At 37.5% G+C, this 21,055-nt stretch overlaps 1 protein-coding gene across 45 annotated transcripts in view; it reads right to left on the reverse strand.

Annotated features, from left to right (window-relative positions):
- Positions 1 to 686: 686 nt before the first annotated feature.
- RIMS1 (regulating synaptic membrane exocytosis 1) overlaps positions 687 to 21,055 on the reverse strand; it is a 304,893-nt gene continuing 284,524 nt past the window's right edge. For 44 of the 45 annotated variants that reach the window (XM_088539870.1, XM_088539857.1, XM_088539900.1 and 41 more), the window contains 5 exons: positions 10,850 to 10,991; positions 7,389 to 7,501; positions 4,493 to 4,594; positions 3,288 to 3,427; positions 687 to 2,931 (listed from right to left, as the gene is read on the reverse strand). In XM_088539870.1, coding sequence (XP_088395996.1) covers positions 2,713 to 2,931; positions 3,288 to 3,427; positions 4,493 to 4,594; positions 7,389 to 7,501; positions 10,850 to 10,991 — 716 coding nt within the window. In that variant the 3' untranslated portion in view covers positions 687 to 2,712. Of the gene's footprint in view, positions 2,932 to 3,287; positions 3,428 to 4,492; positions 4,595 to 7,388; positions 7,502 to 10,849; positions 10,992 to 18,921; positions 19,065 to 21,055 lie in introns of those variants that run through there. The other variant, XM_010212025.2, reaches the window with a different exon arrangement.

Raw genomic sequence — 21,055 nt, forward strand, 5'->3', positions numbered from 1 at the left:
TCTTTTTTTTTTTTAATAGCTTAACCATGTATTCAGTTAAATAAAGTTATTAACAAAAGTGTCCAAAGTGAGGCAATATTGTCTTTAGGTTGTTTTAAAGTTGTGTTCATGTATCTGTGGGACATGGAAAACTAAAATCAAACAAAGCACATAATCTTTGCTTCTCTAATAGTCAAATTTAGTGCCAAATTCTGCTCTCGGGTAAATTGTTATAAAGTGTAATGACATTATACAACATTGGCGTATTTCTGGATTTAAATTAGTGCAAAATATCAGAAAATGTTCTTATGTCTTACAAGCTCAGCACACACCAAATATAAACCCAGTGCCTAGTTCCAACACATACTGCTCAGATGACCTAGAGTAAGCAGATGCAGTATTATTCAACCAAAATTTGCTGATTTAATTTCACTGGAATGTAATTTGGCTAACTGGCTTCAATTTGCCTGATTCAATGAATGAGAGCACAATTTGGCTCCTTTCTTGGTGCAAAGGAAACCAACCAAACATGACTTTCACCAGGCCTCAGTCTTTGGCCCCAGATTTCAACATACGTTATTACATCAACAAAAAGAATCACAGAAATTACTTATCATTTTACTGTTCCTTAACACATTTCACACAGTCCTGCAGTGAGCAGAATCACAGATGAACCTCAGAACATACAGAGAGCACAACTACTACACTGGACATGAAAAGGAAATTTTATTAAACATGTTTACATAACATGAGTTGGAAGTTCATTTAAAAGCACAGGGGAGTGTTAAGACAAGTGGTCAAAATAGAAAGATACTATTGAATTATAACTAGTTGTTTTTTGGCCACTAAGACAGAACGGAATCTAGTAGTAGTGCACCAATGGTTGAGTTCTTCCTGCTCAGCAGGTCGAGCAGTAATCAATCTGTGCCCTATGGAAAGATGGGCAGAATAATTCCGACGTGTTGAATAATAATAAATAGTTCACTTGGTGCAGGCAGTATGTCTATGAATTAAAACCTAGTGTGTACACAGTTTCTACATGTGTTACAGCCCCACAGTAGGAATCTACACCAAAATATTTATTAGAAGGAATTTGGTCCGTACTACATCACGTTTTCCATAGGGTAAAAAATAAAGTCCATCTATAGACATTTAGCACCAGACTCACAGATCTAGCCTGGCTAAAATCTGCAAAATGTCTATAAGAAAAATGGATGGCTTAGATTTCTTGGTTACTTCAGTATAGTAATTACGAGCAAACTGTACAAGTACATGCAACATACAAGCTGGTCTATGTGGAGCTAACATACATTATTAAATAACCTTTTTCATTTCTTTTTACAAAACGTGCATGCAGCTTTGAACAGTTCCAAGTCATGCTGCTCTATTTGTGTGATCACAAAATTGAATGGCCTGTAAAAGGAGGGGAAACATATCAATGCACCTGCAGAGTCTGCAGTTTTTAGCACATTTACAGAAAATCACAAGGGATTTCAAGGCCAAGAACTCAAATGAATAAAAAGCAAATTGAAATTTGACTTTATTTTTTTTCTCCAAAAAGTAAGATATCTTGCGTTAAAAAATCAAGCCTTGTGCTTGCATCAATCTCAAAGAAATGTAAACTAAAATTTGATAAAAACATTAGTAAGTAAGTGCAGAATATTTCAACTGGAATTTCCAGTGAAACACTGAACAACTCATACCATGCTCTATCCAGGGCAGACAAGTGTGTCTGAAGTGACACACATCAGAGAAGCCTGGGTACAGCTGAAAGTGTCATATGCTCAATCCATTCCTGGTCAACATTTTGGGAAGTCAAATATACATTTATACACAGAAACGTAAATATTTCCTCTCCATTTCTAGGAGGAAAATTGCCTTACCAGTAACATATTCAATGTCAAAATTATGACTAAAGCTGCTTTTTACCAGTCCCCAGCATTAGTTGCAGAATTCTTCAAAATTCTTCCATGCAAAACATCATAAACAAAGAAGTCACTATATATAATGCAAACATATCTGCTTTTTACAAAGAAAAAGTGGCATTGTGACTATTATTTATTGTTAAGAAGACAACCTTTGTTGGTCATCTGCTCTGGGTTTCCACATGAAAGACTTTGAAGTACCAGAACTGAGAAACAATTTGAGCTTGCTGGAATAAAATTGTGGCTGTTGAACACTTTAAGCAATGCTTACAGAAATATACTTCAGCCCTTTTTTTGTTGTTGTTTGTTTGGTTTAGAAAAAGAAAGGAAGGGTCTCTGTTAACAATGTGAGGCCTTCTACAAAACTAACAGAATCATGTGGAAAAAAAAAAAAGAGAGAGAACTAGTGGAAGTAACAAGTACAGAAAACTGCTGAAACACCAGGAAGATAACACTGCTTGAGGGCTCTGTCAAAATGTGAAAAATACAACATTGTTAACAGAGTGAAAGCTTCCAGTTTGACTAATTTTTGACTTGATTTGACTCGAAAGGTCCCTCTCTATTTTGGATCATTATAAGCATCAGTGACAGTTCCTAATAGATTGACTGTATGTATGTGATACACCTTTTTTTTTTTTTTTTTTTTCTATCTTAGCCATCTTTTAACAAACAACTCGGACATATTTTTGGATGATTACTACAAGCAAAAACAGAAGTGATTGTCTCTTTCCAACAGTATTTTTGATCATGTGAATATCTGGTTCCACTTGCTATCCTGGGTGATGTTTTTATGAGACAGCACCTGCTATTATGATCTAATGCAGGGAGGCCCAGTTGAACTCTCCAGAGATGACTGGGAAGCCCTGCGTGTCAGGGGAGTCAAGGTTGGATCCACTAGCGATGAAGGTGGAAATAATTTATACCAGCCTATTACCACGCTGGACAGATCAAGGTCCTCCAGAAGGATCTGGGCAACTCCCATGAAGCATTTGTGATCCATTCGGCCATAATCTCCCCAAACTATTACCTGTAAGAACAGAAATTCAGGTTCAGCATTGTCTCAAAACCTGTGCTCACATGTGCACTCCTACTGTATTTCATTAAGGGTCCTGTAAGGAAATTGTTATTCTTAAGAGTGAATGATTGCTCCTTCCTGTGGGAAAACCTAATGGCAGGACTGAAGCAAGAGTCAACAAAAGAGAAATGTTTAATACAGCCAGACATTTCACAGGTCTGGAACCACAAGCCACAAGGATATGTTTGCTGGTATTTATAAAATTAAATGCTGAGTTGGAATGAGGTTACTCATATTGCTTAAACTTAAGTAAACATGTACGTGCTTTACTAAATGATAGCCTAAAATGGGATTAAGAAGCAACTGACCTGAAGGACTTTCCCCTGTGGACTTTCATCAAAAACCAGTGTCTGTTGGTACAAAGGATCAAGGGTCTTCCGTGCAATTCTTGTCTTCTTCTTAGCTATGCATGCTCCATTTTCCAATAAATACACTTTGACATATGGAGCTGCAAACAGAACATCATGAATTTTATGTTTGGACATAAAACCTTCTACATTGCACTTATGAGCTGGAGGACAAATCCCATAAAAGGAAGTAGACTGGAAAGAAAATGACATACACTATCTTCACTATATAATCTGAATGCAATTACATTCATTAAATAAATGACAGAGAGCATAAGAAATCAATTTGATTTTATAAATCTTGAATTTAATGATACAAGATGTTACTAATAACAATTCTGCTTCATGCCTGTCGATTTAAAAACACTTTTGTCTGCCAGGAATTAGTTGTCACCGTTAGTTACTCTGAAGTTTCTGTGTATGTCTAGGGGTCAGAAATATATCAAAGACTCTGATGTCAAATTGAAAGGAATGTTAAAACTAAGACATTCAGATAACAAGGACATTCATTGCTCTCTTATTTTCAGCTCCTAAGGAGGTTATAAAGAACCATTTTGGCAAAACGCACTCTGAAAATAATTGTTCCAATTGTTTTAGTAAGCATTGGCTATGATAGAAATCACAAATCTCTTCTAATAAAGATTCCTGTTAATAACTAGACTTTCAAAATAATTTTCTTACTAAATCTCAGTCATTATAAAAGTTATTGGCACTGGTACTGGTGCAACCTACTATTCTGAAGCACTGTTGTTCCACAGAAGATCATGGCATTTGGCTTTATCACCCTGTTTGTTCAAACCACTTCCATCTGTTTCCATCTCTTATTTTGGAAAAAAATGCAAAGGACTTCATCAGCAAAGCCTCTTTGACAGATAAGATTTGCCTAAGATATGCAGAATACTTCTGCAAACATTCCTTCCAGAAAGTATGTTGCGTTGACGAAAATGATTCCTTGAAATGTTGCATGCAATTAATTGATGCAAGGTGGTAAGAAAGGAACACAGGTATAAAGGACATATCCATGCATGCCTCCACTGCTGAAAACCAAATCAAACAAATGCCAATGTGATCATAGCTAATGAGGAGTTCAAAGGTCTCCCATCTCCTGTTCATCAGGATATTTCACATTCTTGATTTACAGTCACATATTGTCTATCTTCTCTTACCTGGGGTTGACTTGGAGCCAGGCTTTTGTGTGAGGCCCCGGGCTCTTATGACTTCTACTTCTAATTGGCCCTTTTTATCCACCATCCCAATCTGAATATCACCTGACAGGGAGAAGAAACAAACTCACATTTAGAGAAGCATGGCCTGACGGATGGTCTATGACAAAGACTAGTTAGCTGATTGTCTGCTAGGTGATGCTGTGCTCGTCACTTCTGTTTATTCCTTCACATTTCTTCATCCTCAAAACAGGAATGAAGATGCATACTTAGGAAGTACTTTTAGCAGAGATCAGTATTGATGCTGTGATCCAGGGAGGGAAGGGAGCTTTACAGCAATGTTATGGTATCACCACCAATCACCTAATTTTGCATGGGTGAACTACGCAGAGCCTTCCTGCCTAGGACAACTGTTGTTGTGGGCCAGTCTCTGCCATGCCCTGTCCTTACAATGATTCCGTGAGAGGTGGTTCAGAAACCACTTCAGCTGGAAGCTTCTGTCTCCAAGCTGATATGCAGGAGCTGACACTGTGAATGCACCTCATCGGATACATCAGGAGGGACAATGGGTGAAACAGGCTAACTTGGTAAACCTCAGGAATTACAGCTGTCTGATGGGATTCTCAGTGTAAGGCAGAAAAACCAAGCAGATGAGGCACAAGGTCTTAGTGCAGCTTCAGAGAATGATGTGCTGCCCTCTGGGAGTCCACGATGAGGTATTCTCCTCTAAAGGTCACTTAATGAGTGCAGGGGTGATGATTTTCCCTGTATTTATCAATATTTGACACTCAGGCTCGTGCAATAAAATCACACGATATACTCAAAAACTCATCTGCTTTCTCACATAGACCACTGAGCAGCCAAGCTGCTGTCTCACTGGCTGAGCTCTGCCAAATGGCACTTCTAGTTACAGCTGCAGGAAAGCTGCATAGCATGAGACCTAAGTCCTCTTCTGATCTAGACTACTAAAAGGCAAATGAAGAGAAAATATCTTGATGATGGACTCACGCTCAAAACATCAAATCTGTTTTATCTTCACGTGTAATGGAATCAGTTGAGCAGGTTTCTAACAAGTGACTTAGACTAAAAAATATACAGCATGATGCGTGCAGCTATGTGACACTTGTTGCAAACAAACAAAAAGATTATATCCATGACACACCATGATTTAATATATTATATATCTAATATGCAAGCCCCAAAATAAAATAAACTAATAAATGCTCCCAAACTAAAGAATTTGGGACATTCAATTTTAAAAACACTACATTTTGAATTTAAGTGGGGATGAGATTTTCATGTGCTTGTCTAACAGTAGATTGTAGCAGTGTTTACACCTTGGTGCTTGAGGTATGACAGAGCAAAAAGGAAGATTATTATTTTTTTATCTATCAGACTTTCCCTGAATAAACAGAGTTCTGTGTTGCACTAAATATAGTCCCTAGGAAAATTTCAGCCAACCGTCTTAAGAGCACATCCCAATGTTGCCTAGCTGAATAAAAAGTACATGTTACAGGCAGGCAGCAGGGGGAGCAGCAATACAAACATTTCCAGGGCATCACTGACTAAAGGAGGCCACACCAAAGACCTTCTGAAAACTGTAAGAAGCACTACTGAGTGCCTTTTTGGCCCAAAACGTTGCTTGAACCTTTAGTAAGAAAACAGCTTGAAATAAACATAATAACATATTATAACCTATTATAAACATCTGCAGAAAAATATTTACACAGAAAAGAAAATTATAATGAAAAAAACAGATGGATCTAGATCTCTATTTATGCAGCTAATCCATATTGATTGAGCCACTGAGATTTTTCTTGGATGAATAATATCACAAATATATTCTCTTTTTACGTAAAAACATGTATGTATTTATAAGATTTGGTGCTTAATAATGTGCTAGCCAAGCCGCAGCTATTTGTGCTTTGTGGAGTAGTCAAAGTGTTCTCAAGAAAGTTTTCTTTTCATTCTCAAGAGTTGGAGGGAAACATTCTTTTCCCCGATTTTTTCTTTCCATCTTTCTTTCCTTCCTCTGAAGCATCTTAGTGGCCCTTCCAGCACCTGACCTGAGACTGGAGCTGAACTTTACTGGAGCATTGGCCACTTATGATTTGCAACAGGAACAGTATGGTTAAAGTTGCAGAAGTGACAAGAACTACACACTCTGCACCCTTAATATGTAACATTTGAAGCATATCTAAGAATTGTTGACATAGTTATCAAATTCTTAAAAAAAGATAATACTTATACAGTGTTATACTGCTGCACATCTTATATGCTTATACCCTATTTGTAACCAGTGTAGAGTTAATGCTACTATAGGGAAAGCCAGACTGGTTTCTAATACAGAAGCAATCACATATATCCCCAAGTGGCTGTTGTAGAAAAGGATTTTGTCTTTTTCATTAAAAACACTTTATCAACAACTGATACTAGGGCACTGCAACTGATATTTGGGCACTGCAAACATTGGCTGAAATTTCAAATCCTAGGGTTATTTCAGGATGAACAAAGCTTGGGCAAATGCAGCACTTGGCAAGCAACACATTCAATAAAATCTGTGGCAAGAAAGTGTGCATTTTAAACTGCTGAGATTCGGCTGTAAACTAAGATTGGAGAAATCACAGCAATTGTGAGTAGGAAAAAAAGTGCAACCAATGCCTATTTCAAAATGCAAGTGAGATTAGCAAGCACCTCGCATATGGACCAAATACTGTTTTTTACCTCAGTTTGGATGCCAGTGTGGCAGGAATATTAGCAATCCGGAAGAGGACATTCATGATTAAGGTGAAGGAAGCCACTGTGTAAAAGTCTTTTGGCTGCTGTAGTCTGGCAGTGTGTATTATGCTTTAGTTAATGACTATTACTCATCTAACATAGGAGAATATATTATTCTTACCCATGGCAGGGGTTGCTAGTGTTTGTCGGCCTACTAACTGTGCAGGTCCAAGTCCATCGAGGAAATCACTAAATTGACTGTCAGCACCCAGCCGTACTCCAGGGAATATTAAGCTGAAGCAAAATAAAAGCAGGTTAAGCATAAGTACAGTAATAATTCTTTTTGTCCTGCAGTATTTTCTCTAAAGTACTTCTTATACAGTGCAAGTAGCCCAGGATATGTAATCATAAACTGCCCTGCAAAACTAGAAACCAGCTATCTCCCGTGGACCCCAAAGAAATATAAGTGAAACTTCCACATATGGAGCCAAAGCAGTCCATGCAAGCGCTGCTGGCCAAGGTGTTCTTCAGGAGCACTGAAGAGTCAGACAGGTGAGTAAGCTATGAGTGGCCTTGTATGAGAAAACGGGAGAAAACTCACAAGATTTAATATACTTATTGAACTCAAAGTACAAGACTATATTCTGCTTGAATACATAGGCCATGCAAACATTTTACGAGATGCTTCTGGTATTTCACATTGGTTCCTCAATTCAGCTGATTCAGAAATGTCGGTTTAGAATTTTTATGCAGTTTTATGTGGATAGCCAACTGTGGCTTCCTGAAATCACACACACAAACAAAGGATTTCATTTAGTCAGCGTTTTCTGATGATCTTCCCTGTGAAGACACTATGAACACTACGGAACATATTTGAAAATAGAGCAGGCAATTGGAAAAAATAGTATGGAACACATTTGATTTTGGTCATCTACTATGTTTTTCCAGTTATCATTCTATATTTGGTCCAAGTTTAGGCTAGGATTTCTGTATTTTTTTTTTATGCTTGCAGAGCTCTGTTTCAACTGGTATTCATCTGAAAGAGGTGAACTGGAATCCAGAAACAGTTCCAGATCATGATCAATCAATGAAGGATCAAAATGAGTCCCTCCAACACCTATTCATATGCAGGTTTGTTTATAGTAACTTTTCTTGTAACTATGAAATATGAATCCATCAGAAATGACAATGAGATCTCTGTTCATTTTCTTCATCTTTTTTCCAGATTTTTCACTCATTCTCAGCCAGTATAATTGTCTACATCCTCTTCTTTTTCCAGTTCCTTAGTCCCTACTTCCTTTTAAATATTTCCACGTGCTTTTGTCCATCCTCTGCCTTTCTGCTTGCCCTAACTTTCTGCCTGTGTTCAGGGTAGGAGGACACTGCTGCTGTTGGCCATTCCCTTAGAGCAAATGGCAAAGTTTTGCAACTTGATTTAGAAGATTCCAGCCTTTAACAAAGCAAACACGTCACAAGAAAAAGTATCGTTTTCTTTCTCTCCATACCACTTATAAGGACGAAAGTTATAAAAGACCAAATAAAAATGTATATTCCATAAATGGAGAAATGCTGACTGCACATCACTCAACACTGAAATTTCTGCATTCTTGATTTACCTTGCAATACTGTCTTATATATGTATATATGTATATATGTACATATGTATATATGTATATATGTACACCCAAATAATCATTTTGGATATACAGGGAAAACCCACGTATACACTAAATCTGATAGTTGTAACTGTTTAAAAAGGCACTAAACAGGCAGGCAGTGCAACTATGAATTAAATCTAAAGGTAATGCCATTCCTTAGCCAAAATATTTTGGTATCCAGATCTTGATGTCAATCAAACTGATGCCTATTGATCCTTCAGGACACAAACTGAATTATAATATACTGGCACAGCAAACATATTCTTCTTGAAGCTGCTTTCCTCTTATTATTACCTGCCTACCATAATGTTGAGTGAACAGCACACTCAACCACCTCAAATAAAGTTCTTATTGATTTAGATGGGAAGTGATTATATAGTAGAAGATCGTCTTTCTTACAAGAATCTTCAAGAATTCTTAAAAGAATCTACACAATCTTCATTCACTGTGGAATAAATCCAGAGCTGTTGTAAACTTACACTAGTCTGCCAAATTGGAAGCTTGCAGAGCTTCCAATATTCAAGATATTCAATCTTGAGTAAAATCACAGAATCATAGAAAAACGAAAGATCTCAGAATTCTAATTCTTCTAAGTCACAAAGTACACCATCATGATGAACACATTCCTCTGGCTTGAGTCCTTATCCCTTTTGCCTGTGGTTTCCTATCCTGTTTAAGGAATATCTTTCTTCAGTCTATAAAGATACATTTAACTATTTGCTCTTTAACCCAGGAAGTTTTGTTACATGCTGCCTTCTTAGGCCCACCCTCTTGGGGGTTCCCATCATACTGCTAGACAGTAGTCTTCTTTTCATGTCACTGGTCTCATTGTTTCTTTTATCTTTCCAGGAATTGAAAAAGGGATGTGGATTTTGTCCTGGATCAATGACAGTGATTAGATTTAAACTGTTGCTCAAATTGAGTCTGGAGGCAGAAACTAGTTCAGTTATACTGAAGGCCAGAAATCAATCAGAAAAGTTGGGAACTCTACCAGACCAGAAGCCTGGGATGGAAACAAAATCAAAAGTTTGGGAACTGGTGCCAAAAGTATGGATCTGAAAGGCAAGACAACTGTGGTCAGTTGATAGTAAATTTATCATATGAAAGAGCTGAGAGAGGTATGGAGGCTTGTCAGAGGCAAGGCCCTCATCTTCAGTGCTGGCTTCCCACCTTTCCCATATGGAGAAATGGGCCAGTCCCCAGCACGGTCCAGTTTACTGGGGCCTCACCAGTTCTGATCTACAAAATAGATTTGCCTACCAGTTTCCACTTTCAGAGGTAGAAATTTTCTCACTTCTAAGAATCCTCTAGCAATCAGGATACATTTGCAAATAAGGCAGAGTCCCACTAAAATCTGTGAGGAGGCTGAAATATTCATACATATTTTTGTGCCAAATCTGCCTTTGTTTGCCTTTCCTACATACTTAGTCATGTCAACAGTGAATTAAAACAGCTGCCCCATTACCCACAGTAGAGTGCCTGATTTTAGCTGATGGTGCAGTCGCATGCTGGCTTTAGAGTTCTCAATAAGAGAGCTGGACTAACTCCAAGCTAAACTTTCTTTGTATACAGTATTACTGAATGGAGTTTCATATCGCAGGGCTTAACATACCACATATGAAGTTTAACTCTGAATTAATCCAAACATAATCTAAAGGAAAACTACCCCTATGTTTTTCTATGAATAATGTTTTCTGAATTTAGTTCTTTCTTGGTGAACAGAATACCTCAGTGAAAGGCAGGCAAGATATGACTCTATAAAAACTATGCTCTCAATTTCAATTTCCAAGAAATTGCCTATATGCCTAAAATCATTTAATTTGTAAACATTTTCTCAAGAAGAAGAATTTGGACGTAGAGCTATTCAAAGCAAACAAAGCTTGGATTTCTATTCACAGACCAAGTTTTGTTATTAATATTTCCGTAGTTTTCTTAAAAAGACCAGTAACTTTTCCAACATCATTTGTATTTTAATGCTACTTACTTGCCCTCAGAGCTATAACTATTTATGCTGCCATCAGTGGATTCCCGACTTGGCTGTCGAACCATTCGACTTCTCATTTCTGCTGCCATTCCTGTCTCTGTGCTTCTCTGTATCGTGCTCTTTAGTTTCTTGTTGCCAGCCTCTGAAAGCAGAGAAAGAGAAGTGATGGTTACAATGATAGTCTAGCATAAAGCCTTTCCTTATAATTGTTCCCTAACAATGATGATCTGACTTGACCATTACTGTTCAAAAATGCAAACTCAAAAAGATTAATCAGGTCAAAGAAAGAATGTTTCTTCTTCATCTGTAAACTGTTGACGGCTTCTAATTAAAAGAAGATGGCAATATGAAGAACTTTATTTGGGTACACAGTAAGAAATTAAGTGTCCCATTAATATCCTTTAAACAGTCACAATGTAGATAAGATGACTGTAATAGTGTTTGATAACCATATATTTAGTGTCTCTAAACACCTTGTTAGTTCAGTTGGGTGACCACAAAAAATGTTAACATACAACTCTCATTGTAAAAAAAAAATAGAAAAAAAACCCCAAACCCTTCATGCATTCAACAGAAAAATGTTAAGTATAAAACACTTAGCATCAAAATTAAAATGTGTTTTGATCCAGATTTTTTTTGATTCACTGCTTTTCACCTCTGAAATTCTTCACACATGAATTTTATGTAACTTCAGATACTAGCTTTCTAAACAGAATTAACTCTCTATGACCTTCATAGAATGAACCTGCAATTGAACACTATAAAATAGTGTAATTCTTGTAAAGTATTTAATGACTTGATTAATTTGAAGATACTTCCATCACACATTCTTTAAAATGAAATTTGCGTTCCACTTGGCAAATTTCAAGTGACCCTTGAGCAAGGAGAGGTCCCATCCCATTCCACGGTAGTTCTGCGCTCAAGATGCAGGTGCTGATTTAAAAACAATTTAGTTGGTGCATTGGAAAAAACAAAGAAGTGTTTCTAAATAATAATGATCACTCTGAAAAACATTTAAATAAAATATTTCTAGCAAAGTGTCTATGTAATGTAATCATGTGTGTAGGCTTCAAACTCAGTGTCCTGTTTGTTTTCATTCAACTGGTAACGTTATTCTTTTTCTGCAAGTTGCAGATTTGACAAAGTTTCACATAAATACATGTAAAACCATTCTTCAATGCTAGGCACTCTTTGATTCACTGCCACGAAAGTCTCTACTTCCCTTTCAGAGTTGGCATAGGGAAATACCCCTCTCCTACCCCCACCTGCTGTGGAGGCTGAATTGCTTGGAAAACTTTTCTGTTTCAGACAGACACAGTTACGTCTGAGGCTATAACAAATCTTGACCTCTCTTCACATTGCAGCCAGGGATTTGGTAGTGCACCCTGGCCTGCCCTACGGTGGAAAAGAGCTGGCCTGTGCTCTTCGGGGTCTGCAGAGCTGGTAGACAGCAGGAAGAAATCACAAAGACAGCAGCTTTATCTCTTCATGGGTTATCACAATAACGTCTTTGAAACAATCGGAGAGGCAGAAAGTACGGCCAAAGTAAAAAAGAGAAAATTTGTACATTGGGCTAAGAAGAGGCACAGCAAAAACAGTCCGGGTTTTCCTTTTAGGCCTTCTGGAAGGACAGTTGTGTATCTGTGGCCATCCAGCAGCAGAGACTTGAATGTCTCTAAAGAGAAGAAACCAGCTACATCCAGGACAGCCGTAGTTTCTTCGTTCCCTTCTGAGGTCAGGAGCCCAGAGATTTTGCTGTGAGCAACTGAAAGTCATCCAAATTTCTGGTTTAGTTAGCTGAAAACATACTATTCAACATCTCTAAGCACAAAGCAAACTAGGCTACACAGCGTAGATGGTTGTGGAAGGCATTTGCTGCAACTTAGGTGGTTCTAATACCAAAAATCAAAGCACTATGTTTCCAATCTCTAACTTTTAAAATACATGTTGTGTCCAGCACATCAAACTTGTGAAATGTGAGCTGAGCATCAAAAATGAATAAGGCAGATCAAGATGTATAACCCACACACAGAGCTCTGTGACAAAATGTGAGTCTCGTATTTTTGGTAGCTATACGTTTGCTGCCCATGTTGCTCTGTGCCTCTTGCTGTCTCGCTGGGACCTGTCTCAAATTTCCTGCTTGTTTCCATCTGCTCTCACCAAAGAGGTTAGATTATGTGTTTCACCCCCGCATCCTTTCCAGGAGCCACTCAGATCAGGCAGCAGGAGCAGAAGGCTGACATGCAGCAGAGTAGTCATTCAGGAAGCCGAGCAGGGTTGCCTTGAGGACTGTGAGCATTCCCGGACCCAGAAACAGGAGAAATGAGACACTGAAGCCCATCGTGAGCTTGGCACAGGCTGGAGAAAGGGAGTCTACTCTGGGCCACCTGGACAATGCTGCAGGTGTGGAAACTTAGCCATCAGAGCCAGGGTGTTTGGAAAGCATAATTAGAAAATATATTCAGAAATATATTCATTATTCACTATACAAAAAAAATCTACTGACTAAATTACAATAAGGAGGATTTTAGGTTTGAGCCAAAGTTGACATTACATGACAAGCACTTTGTTATGACAGAGTAAGCTAAATTGCCATGACTTACAACCATCAGTGTTGCTGTTTGAACATCTTTTCACCACAGATTTTAAATGTACAGACAGTGAAGCAGGAAACCTTGCGCATGGCCATGTGCACGTGTAAAACCTTATCTTGTTATGTTATAAGCCCCAAATTTTCTTGTTTGGGATACTTTCCAAGCCGCTGTTCTCTGTCGTACTGTATTGGATTCCACTTTTTTTTTTTTTTTCTCTTCAACATTTTTTTTTCAAATCGAAGATAAAAAAAAATTGTTTTTCTTCCTCTTGTAACTGCTAACAATATTAACAATACTTCAATATTTTCTGGAAACATCCACAGTGTTACTGGGAAAACTACAGAGTTTCTTTCCTATTTTATTTCATAATCACAGACTTAACATCCTTAATAAAATCATTTCTATAACATATAAATAACCCAAGGCAAAACAGTAAAATACAGCATGACTTTTATGGCATAAATAGAATCGCCTTCACACCTGAATAAGAAACACACATTTCACATTTTTTTCAAGTGTTACACTGATCATTTATACACATCATATTTTTTAATCCACTTACTTGTAGCCAAAAGGAAAAGAGAACAGTTTGTTTTATTAATATATTCCTATAAGCTCTTCAGCAAAACCTAGCTCAGCAGGCAGGTGGTTAGAATACAAGTGAGTTGGAAATTGGTCTTTCTTACTTCTGAAGCCCCTCTGGTGCTGGTACCAGTCATTCTGGTGTATAACTTTTAAGTCATACCTTCTCTCTATTCTGGATATGTACTGGAGAGTACTTGCTCCAGTTCCTGATTTTTATTACTGTTTTATATGCACAATTAAGTTTTATAATATGATACATATAATTGCCTGCGCTATGTAAATTACACTATACTCATCATGCAGAATGAAGATAAACTGACTCTGTAATGAATACCATTTAGGGGCAAAATTTACTCCAGAATGACTTGTATGCTTTTATTGTGTACAGCTTTCTGTGTGCAGAAATGCAGATTAATGTGCATAAATTGCATCTAAACACAGCTTAACAGCTAGGGAAAAAAAAAAGCTATTAAAGAGTGATTGCGATGGAACATTTTGGCAGGTTTAGCAACATGCAAAAGGATCATAAAGTAACCATCTGCAGCTATAAAATATACTTAGTTTGCATGATTTTTACAGTTCATTAATAGCCTTGTAATATCCTTGCAATACCCTTGCTATGATGCACTGATGAATGTGTACACTTTACTATTTCACTCCACCTATTATGAAAATAGCCTATCCAGTGATTCCTCAGTCGATCTGACATGAAGCTTGTTCCCATCCTGGTTTTCTCAGACAAGAATTAATGAATATCATGGCCTAAGTAATGATGAAGAACAAAACACAAGTTTCTTAGTGTATTCACTATCTTAAATATGCACAAAATATCAATTCGGTTGATATGTCCCAATTTCTGTATTTCCAAATCACTTCAAAGTATATTAGCCAGGAGCAAAATGCTGTTGAAAGCAGAGCTATAGTAGTGGGAACAAGTCAGTGACGGTATCTACAGAATTAGGATGGGCTACTTGAGATACATCCAATCGCTGGCATAATCCCTAGATGCCAGGACCAAGAGCCCAGAACAACCTATTTCTGCATTGCTCTGAGACCACGACTGCCCCGAATGAAGGCATCGCCATTGGCCTGAGCTTCTTCTGAGCCCCACAGGTTGCCCCCCACATTTTGCAGTTACTTTAGTTGTGAAGTAACAGGAGGAGCTGTGTCCCAGCCTGCTGGAGCAAAGCTTTTGCTGTGATGCCAATGGTATGTATTTCATGGGACAGGGCTTGGGGCATTAGGCTTATGTCAGGACACAAGCTTGGAGGCTTATGTCAGGACACAAGCTTGGTGGCCTAGTTAGCAAACTGCATAGGGCAGAAAAAGCCAAACCTGTCATGGTCTTCTGCATACTGAGTGAGCCACAACCAAAATCATACTTGAGGGCATTTAGTCAGTTAACAGCAAAAAATGCCTATGCTTGAGTTGGGTATTCGGTATGGAAAATTCATGAATGCTTCAAAAGAACATCAAGGAAAGCAAAGCACAAACCGTTACTAAATCCACTAGTAAGAGGTGATACTAAGCAAGGTACTAACGCTGGTGCCCTTGTGTGACTCGAGGATACACGATGCGCTGCACTGGGCTTGTCTCGCATGCGGAGCACTAAGCCTAGAAGGAGCAGAGCTCCCAGGCAGCTCTCCCTGAAATCTGGCAGCATCAGGGCCGTATGTTGGTTCACACACTGACTGTGCGAGACATCAGCAACACCGTGCCAGCCGGTGTATTACGGGTCACTCTCAATTCACAGAACAGGGAAGGGGACAGCAAAGCAACACCTTCTCTTCTGGGCCATTTCTGCTGTGTTAGCGACCCTGCGGCCTCCCCTTTGGCTGACTGGAGACCTGCTGAGTGAGAAGTTCTGCAGCATCCCCCTCACTCTGCACATCACATATCTGAACAAGAGCAAATGTATTTGCACGTGAACCAATAAAGTGCCCCCTGGCTTGAAGGCCTAAATCAGGTAGCAAAAGAAGGAAACAGTTCAAATGACATTTGCTGCTTTTACAGGGTACACCTCTCAGATGGGCACAGCTATAGACCGATTTCAAAGCTCAAAAGTGCATAGTGACTATGTACAGAAGATAAATGGCAAAAAAAAGACATTTAAATATAAATGTTCCCTTGACTTTTTATCCTACAACAATCTACAACATTTTCTATTTTGCCTATTCTGGCATACCATCCTGATTCATATAAGCTGTTTATAGAAAAACATCCAAAATATTCCAGTAAATGGTTTTCAAATGTTTTGTCCAACACTACGCATCTCACAATACACTCGAAGAAAGACAAATACTGTTTATATTCTTTAAAGTTTGATCCCAAGCTTTAAAATCCAAATATAAAGCATTATGCCCTTTTTCCTATTCCTGTTTATTAAAACATATGCACAAGCAAAATCTATACTCCTATAAATAGCTATAAATTAATGACTATATTTTGAAACCTTCTAGAAAGAGTGTTGATCTTTTTGAGCTGGAATAAATTATCAGGAGTTTGAAAAAAATTGCATTTCGTAACGACAGTAGCAAATCACACATTCAACTGGCAAACTAATTTAATTCCCAAGGAATATCTTGAAATAATAAGAAAAGACAACGCAATTAAGCCACTAATATACACATTTTTTTCTCAGTTATTTGAATACAAACAAATAAAAACTCACCAATCCTAACAAAAAGAGGTTTGACTCAAATGCTTTTAACAGTTGTATTAATGCTTTGACTTTGTTACCAGTCCATTTGCAAAAATCTATGGCATTTTAGCCAGTGCGCTAGGGAATCTCAGCCTTTGGTTGCGTTCCTCACTCCAGGGAAACTTGTGAACTCAAACTCTTAAACGTTTAAATTTAGATTTCAAAGTAAAGTAGCTAATTAGCCAACAACTCCTATTCACTTGTATCAAGTTGAAGCAGTCCTTGGAGTGGCAAAAACTGTTTCAGTTCCACATTCAGAATACAACAGAAAAAAGTAACTAAGGACTTGAAAATAGGACCACTATTTACTACCTGACAATAGCTTATGGCATCAAAACTTTAGGCAACTACCTTTCCAAATCCTGCATCCTTAAAAAAAATTGTCTTGATCATATTTGACTGAAAAAAAAAAAAAGTAAAAAAGAGCATGTGGTTTTATACAATTTTCCTGACATATATGATTCTCTCATGTCAGGGAAAACAGCTGTATTTAACTGTATCAGGCACATTATCTAAACGAAAAGCATGGGTACCTGCTCAGAAGTTCCCTTATAGCTTGTTAGAGTACTAACACTTTTTGTCTCAAGGCTTTCAAATTAATAGTTTTGGTCACATGTTAGGAGGCGAAATGAGCCGCTGTCTTTCACGCAAAATGAAGTAATCAGTGATGATATACAGTAATGAGGTTTAACTGCTGGGATTGCACTAAACAGGCTTTATAAACATACAGAAATAACATCATCCAAATTTTCTTATTCACATATACACGGAATGAGCAGTATAAATTTAGAATACATAAATGAAACTGAAAATACGCATACATGCTCAGTTCTTCAACTCTTACAGCCTATTTCAATGCAATTCAATTAGTAACATAACAAAGTCATGTTTTCAACAAATTATTTCCTGCATAAACAGTTTATAAAAATTTAAGCACTCATTTTCTCATGGGCTCATTGGGTTTGTTAGAATGTGGCAGAAAGTGAACGGGAATGAAATGAGGAGCTCCCAAGAGCTGTTTGCATTTCAACATTAAAATTTTTAGAGCAAAACATAGTGTTATATTATTACATTGCTTATTGTTGTCTAACCCCTGCAAGAAAACTGGCATATGTGTAGCGATAACATTTTTCTGCTTAAAGGCTGCTGGGACACAGCTGCCAGTTGAAGCAGGAGAGGAAGACAAAATTGGAACATAAGGGAAAGTAGAAGAGCTTCTTCAGATAAACCAAAATTTTATTTCTTTAAGGATATACATATATTTAAATAACCTCATAAAGTTCTGAAGTCATTTTTGTTTATCGAGAGCCACAACAAATTTTAGTATATTTCTCTGAGACTGTTATTTAAATAAAGGTAGCAGCAAGAAAGTAAAACACGTAATACTTTCAAATCCAAATTAATACCAAGTAACTCAGTTAAAAACTACATGAACCCTCAGGAAAGTGCTATCTCTCTTTGCTCCCAGAAGTGCAAAAAGTGCTGAATATACTTCAGATATACATAATTCACAGTTAGAAAGCAGCACTTATAATTAGAAATGTAAAATAGCAGTATGATTACTAAAAGAGTGTATCTTATATGATGAAATCACCAATAAGACATCACTAATAACTTATTATTTCTATGCTTCTTCAAAATTTCCTGGAAACTATAGGATGCACATAATGGAAAACGAGAGTCTAATCTTTTAATAATATGCAAAAAAACCTTCAAGTTGAAACAGTAAGAAAACACTGTTTGCCAAAATATTTTATACGAAAAAAATAGTATATTCCCTTTTATTAATTTGTAAAGTTCTTGAGTTATAACTTAGCACTAATTTAACAGAATAAAGCAGGAATCAGACTACGCAACAGCTTAAACAACAGTTCTCTTTTCACTCAGAAATTTCATTCTGCAAATTGTTTGGAATACTCTGAAGCTCTTCTCTAGGTTGATTTGTTTAAATTGCAACTTTAAGCTTTCGTAGTTGTATTTAATCACTACTAAAATCTCCAGTTTGCTATTACCTTTCCCTTTAAAAATGTTTCTGCCATTTCTAGTACATAGAATCAAGAGTATCAAATTGTTAAAGTTTTTTTTCCCAGTGCCTGCAGCTTTGCAAAGCTACAACCACAGATTAACACACACTGCTAAATCAAACGAACACAAAGGCTCAGCACACTAACACAAAGAAAATAGATGCTTACCTCTTAGGTTTAAGGAAAATTAAACATCGGCTATGATATAATCCTCAGCAAGCAGTCAGTGCCTAAAGCAGCTTCACCTTTGCTTAAATGTCTTGAGCTGTTTCTGCATAGAATAATCTCTGGGTTCCTCCTTTCCCCTCTCTCTCTCTTTTAACCACTTGGCACTGTAGCTCTGGGAGGAATGATCAAGTTGCTTCAGCCACCCGTCCCTTTTACAATCGTGATTACATTATAGGGCCTTGGAGTGAAAAAGTACTGAACTACCTGCCAGCTAATATTTCATAATATACTGCTGAAAGGTTCAAAAATTCACTCAGCAGTGTATTTTCTCAGGATGTGTAAGTACAGAAGAGCACAAAACATTCTTGGCAATCTTGTGGGATGCATTTTTTCTAGTATAGTTGTTCAGAACTAGATGAGTAGAGGCAGATAAGCTCAGAAGCTTATTTCTCTATCATATTGAATTTGACTCATTCTGCTTGAATTTTGGTATAAATCCACCTGAGAGATTGCAAAACTGAGCAAGCATCTTCAACACTCATTTACAGTTACATTGCAAGAAATCTTAGTGATATTGTTGTCTTGAAGTGTCTGCGTGTATTTTGAGAATGGAATTTAACTATGGAAATACTCCATCTTTAAACTTCATTTTGAAAAATCAGACTTTGCTTTGAAGTTGTTTTCCTGTCAAGTTATCCAATTTCCCTTACACTAGATTCTAAACAGATAACACATTTTCCTTTGGCAATTGGTTCTTTTTAAGAATCAAGTAATTTAACCCATATCACTGGTGATACATACTGAATTAGGCTATTAGGCCTATTAAAGACAAAAGGGGGATAGGAGGTGAGTTAGCATTTGTCAAGCAAAAAGAAGAGAAATTATTTCAATACGAATTATAATGGAAAATAAATGAAGAAAAATGTATGCAACACATTTCTGTCTTATGGATATTAAATTCAGGTTATGGTACAGTTCTGAAGAGATAAAGTATTGTAAAATTATTAGTGAGAAAGTGCCATAGATTGTGTTGTGGATTTCACTTAATAAACATATATCAAGACTTTTGATTTCAAATGCTCTGTGACAAAGAGATTTTAAATTCTCTGCGTTAGATATGTGGTATATTTCAAGTTATGCCCACAGAGAGGCTCCTAGGTATTTCCATTGTGCTGGCACAGAATCCTACAGATTGTGGTGGTTGAAGTTAAGTTTCATCTTCCTGCTCTGAAGCGCACATACAAAAATTCAGAACACCACAGAGAAAGGATGGTTCACCAGCTTTGTTAAGAATACAGTCACATCATTCACATACAATGTATTAAAAATACAACTGAATGGATAAAAGTAATTTTACAAAGGCCAGCCCAATGCCATGCTAGGAGTGAAATGTTTACACTGCCAGCCACCAAGCACACACAGCATCTTTGCAAGGGTCCTGCTATCAGAACACGTGCAGATGGCACCCCGGGCCAGCTGCAGCTCGCAAGGAGTTTAACACAAAGCCGGTCACTTCTGCAAGGTGCTGGAGGTTTCTCCCCACTCAGATGCTTTCTGTAGGCCTGCACATGGAAGCTTAGCAATGGTGCACATAAAATCTGCGAAGGGAAGGTCTTCATGCCATCCGCTCCCATATGTCCCGCTCTCACCACATCCTTTCCCCCTTTCTGTTCCCATTCTTCGTCCCAGGAAAAATAATTCCTTATGTTTCTTACTGGAACTACCAAGAACCATTTCCAGCATTACAGCTGTTCTTCTGGATAGGAAAGAGAAAGGCTCACCAAGAACATGTCTTGCACAAGTTCTTGTTCAAGTTCAAGAACCACTGCTGGAAGAGGGAATTCAAGCTCATCTGCTTCTTAAAATATTAGCCTCAGACTCTCAATATGATGAATTTTTCTTAGCAGCCTCTACAGTACTGAACCTGAAAACTATTTCCTTAAAATTTTCTACATTCCTTGTGCAAAAGCACAACTTTGCACATTGTTTTCCCAATGTCATCATCTTGTATCCCATCAATGATCACATGGAAGGGTCAGCTACAGAAAAATCCAGGCACGCTCTTCTTCATTCAAAGTACCTGCTTTAAGGTTTATTCTGCTTCTGAATTTCTGTTGCATTACCTCTGAATGTT

This window comes from Tinamus guttatus, unplaced genomic scaffold, assembly GCF_059628265.1.
Source record: "Tinamus guttatus ecotype Peru unplaced genomic scaffold, ASM5962826v1 Tinamus_guttatus_pri_ptg000051l, whole genome shotgun sequence".
Lineage (NCBI taxonomy): Eukaryota > Metazoa > Chordata > Aves > Tinamiformes > Tinamidae > Tinamus > Tinamus guttatus.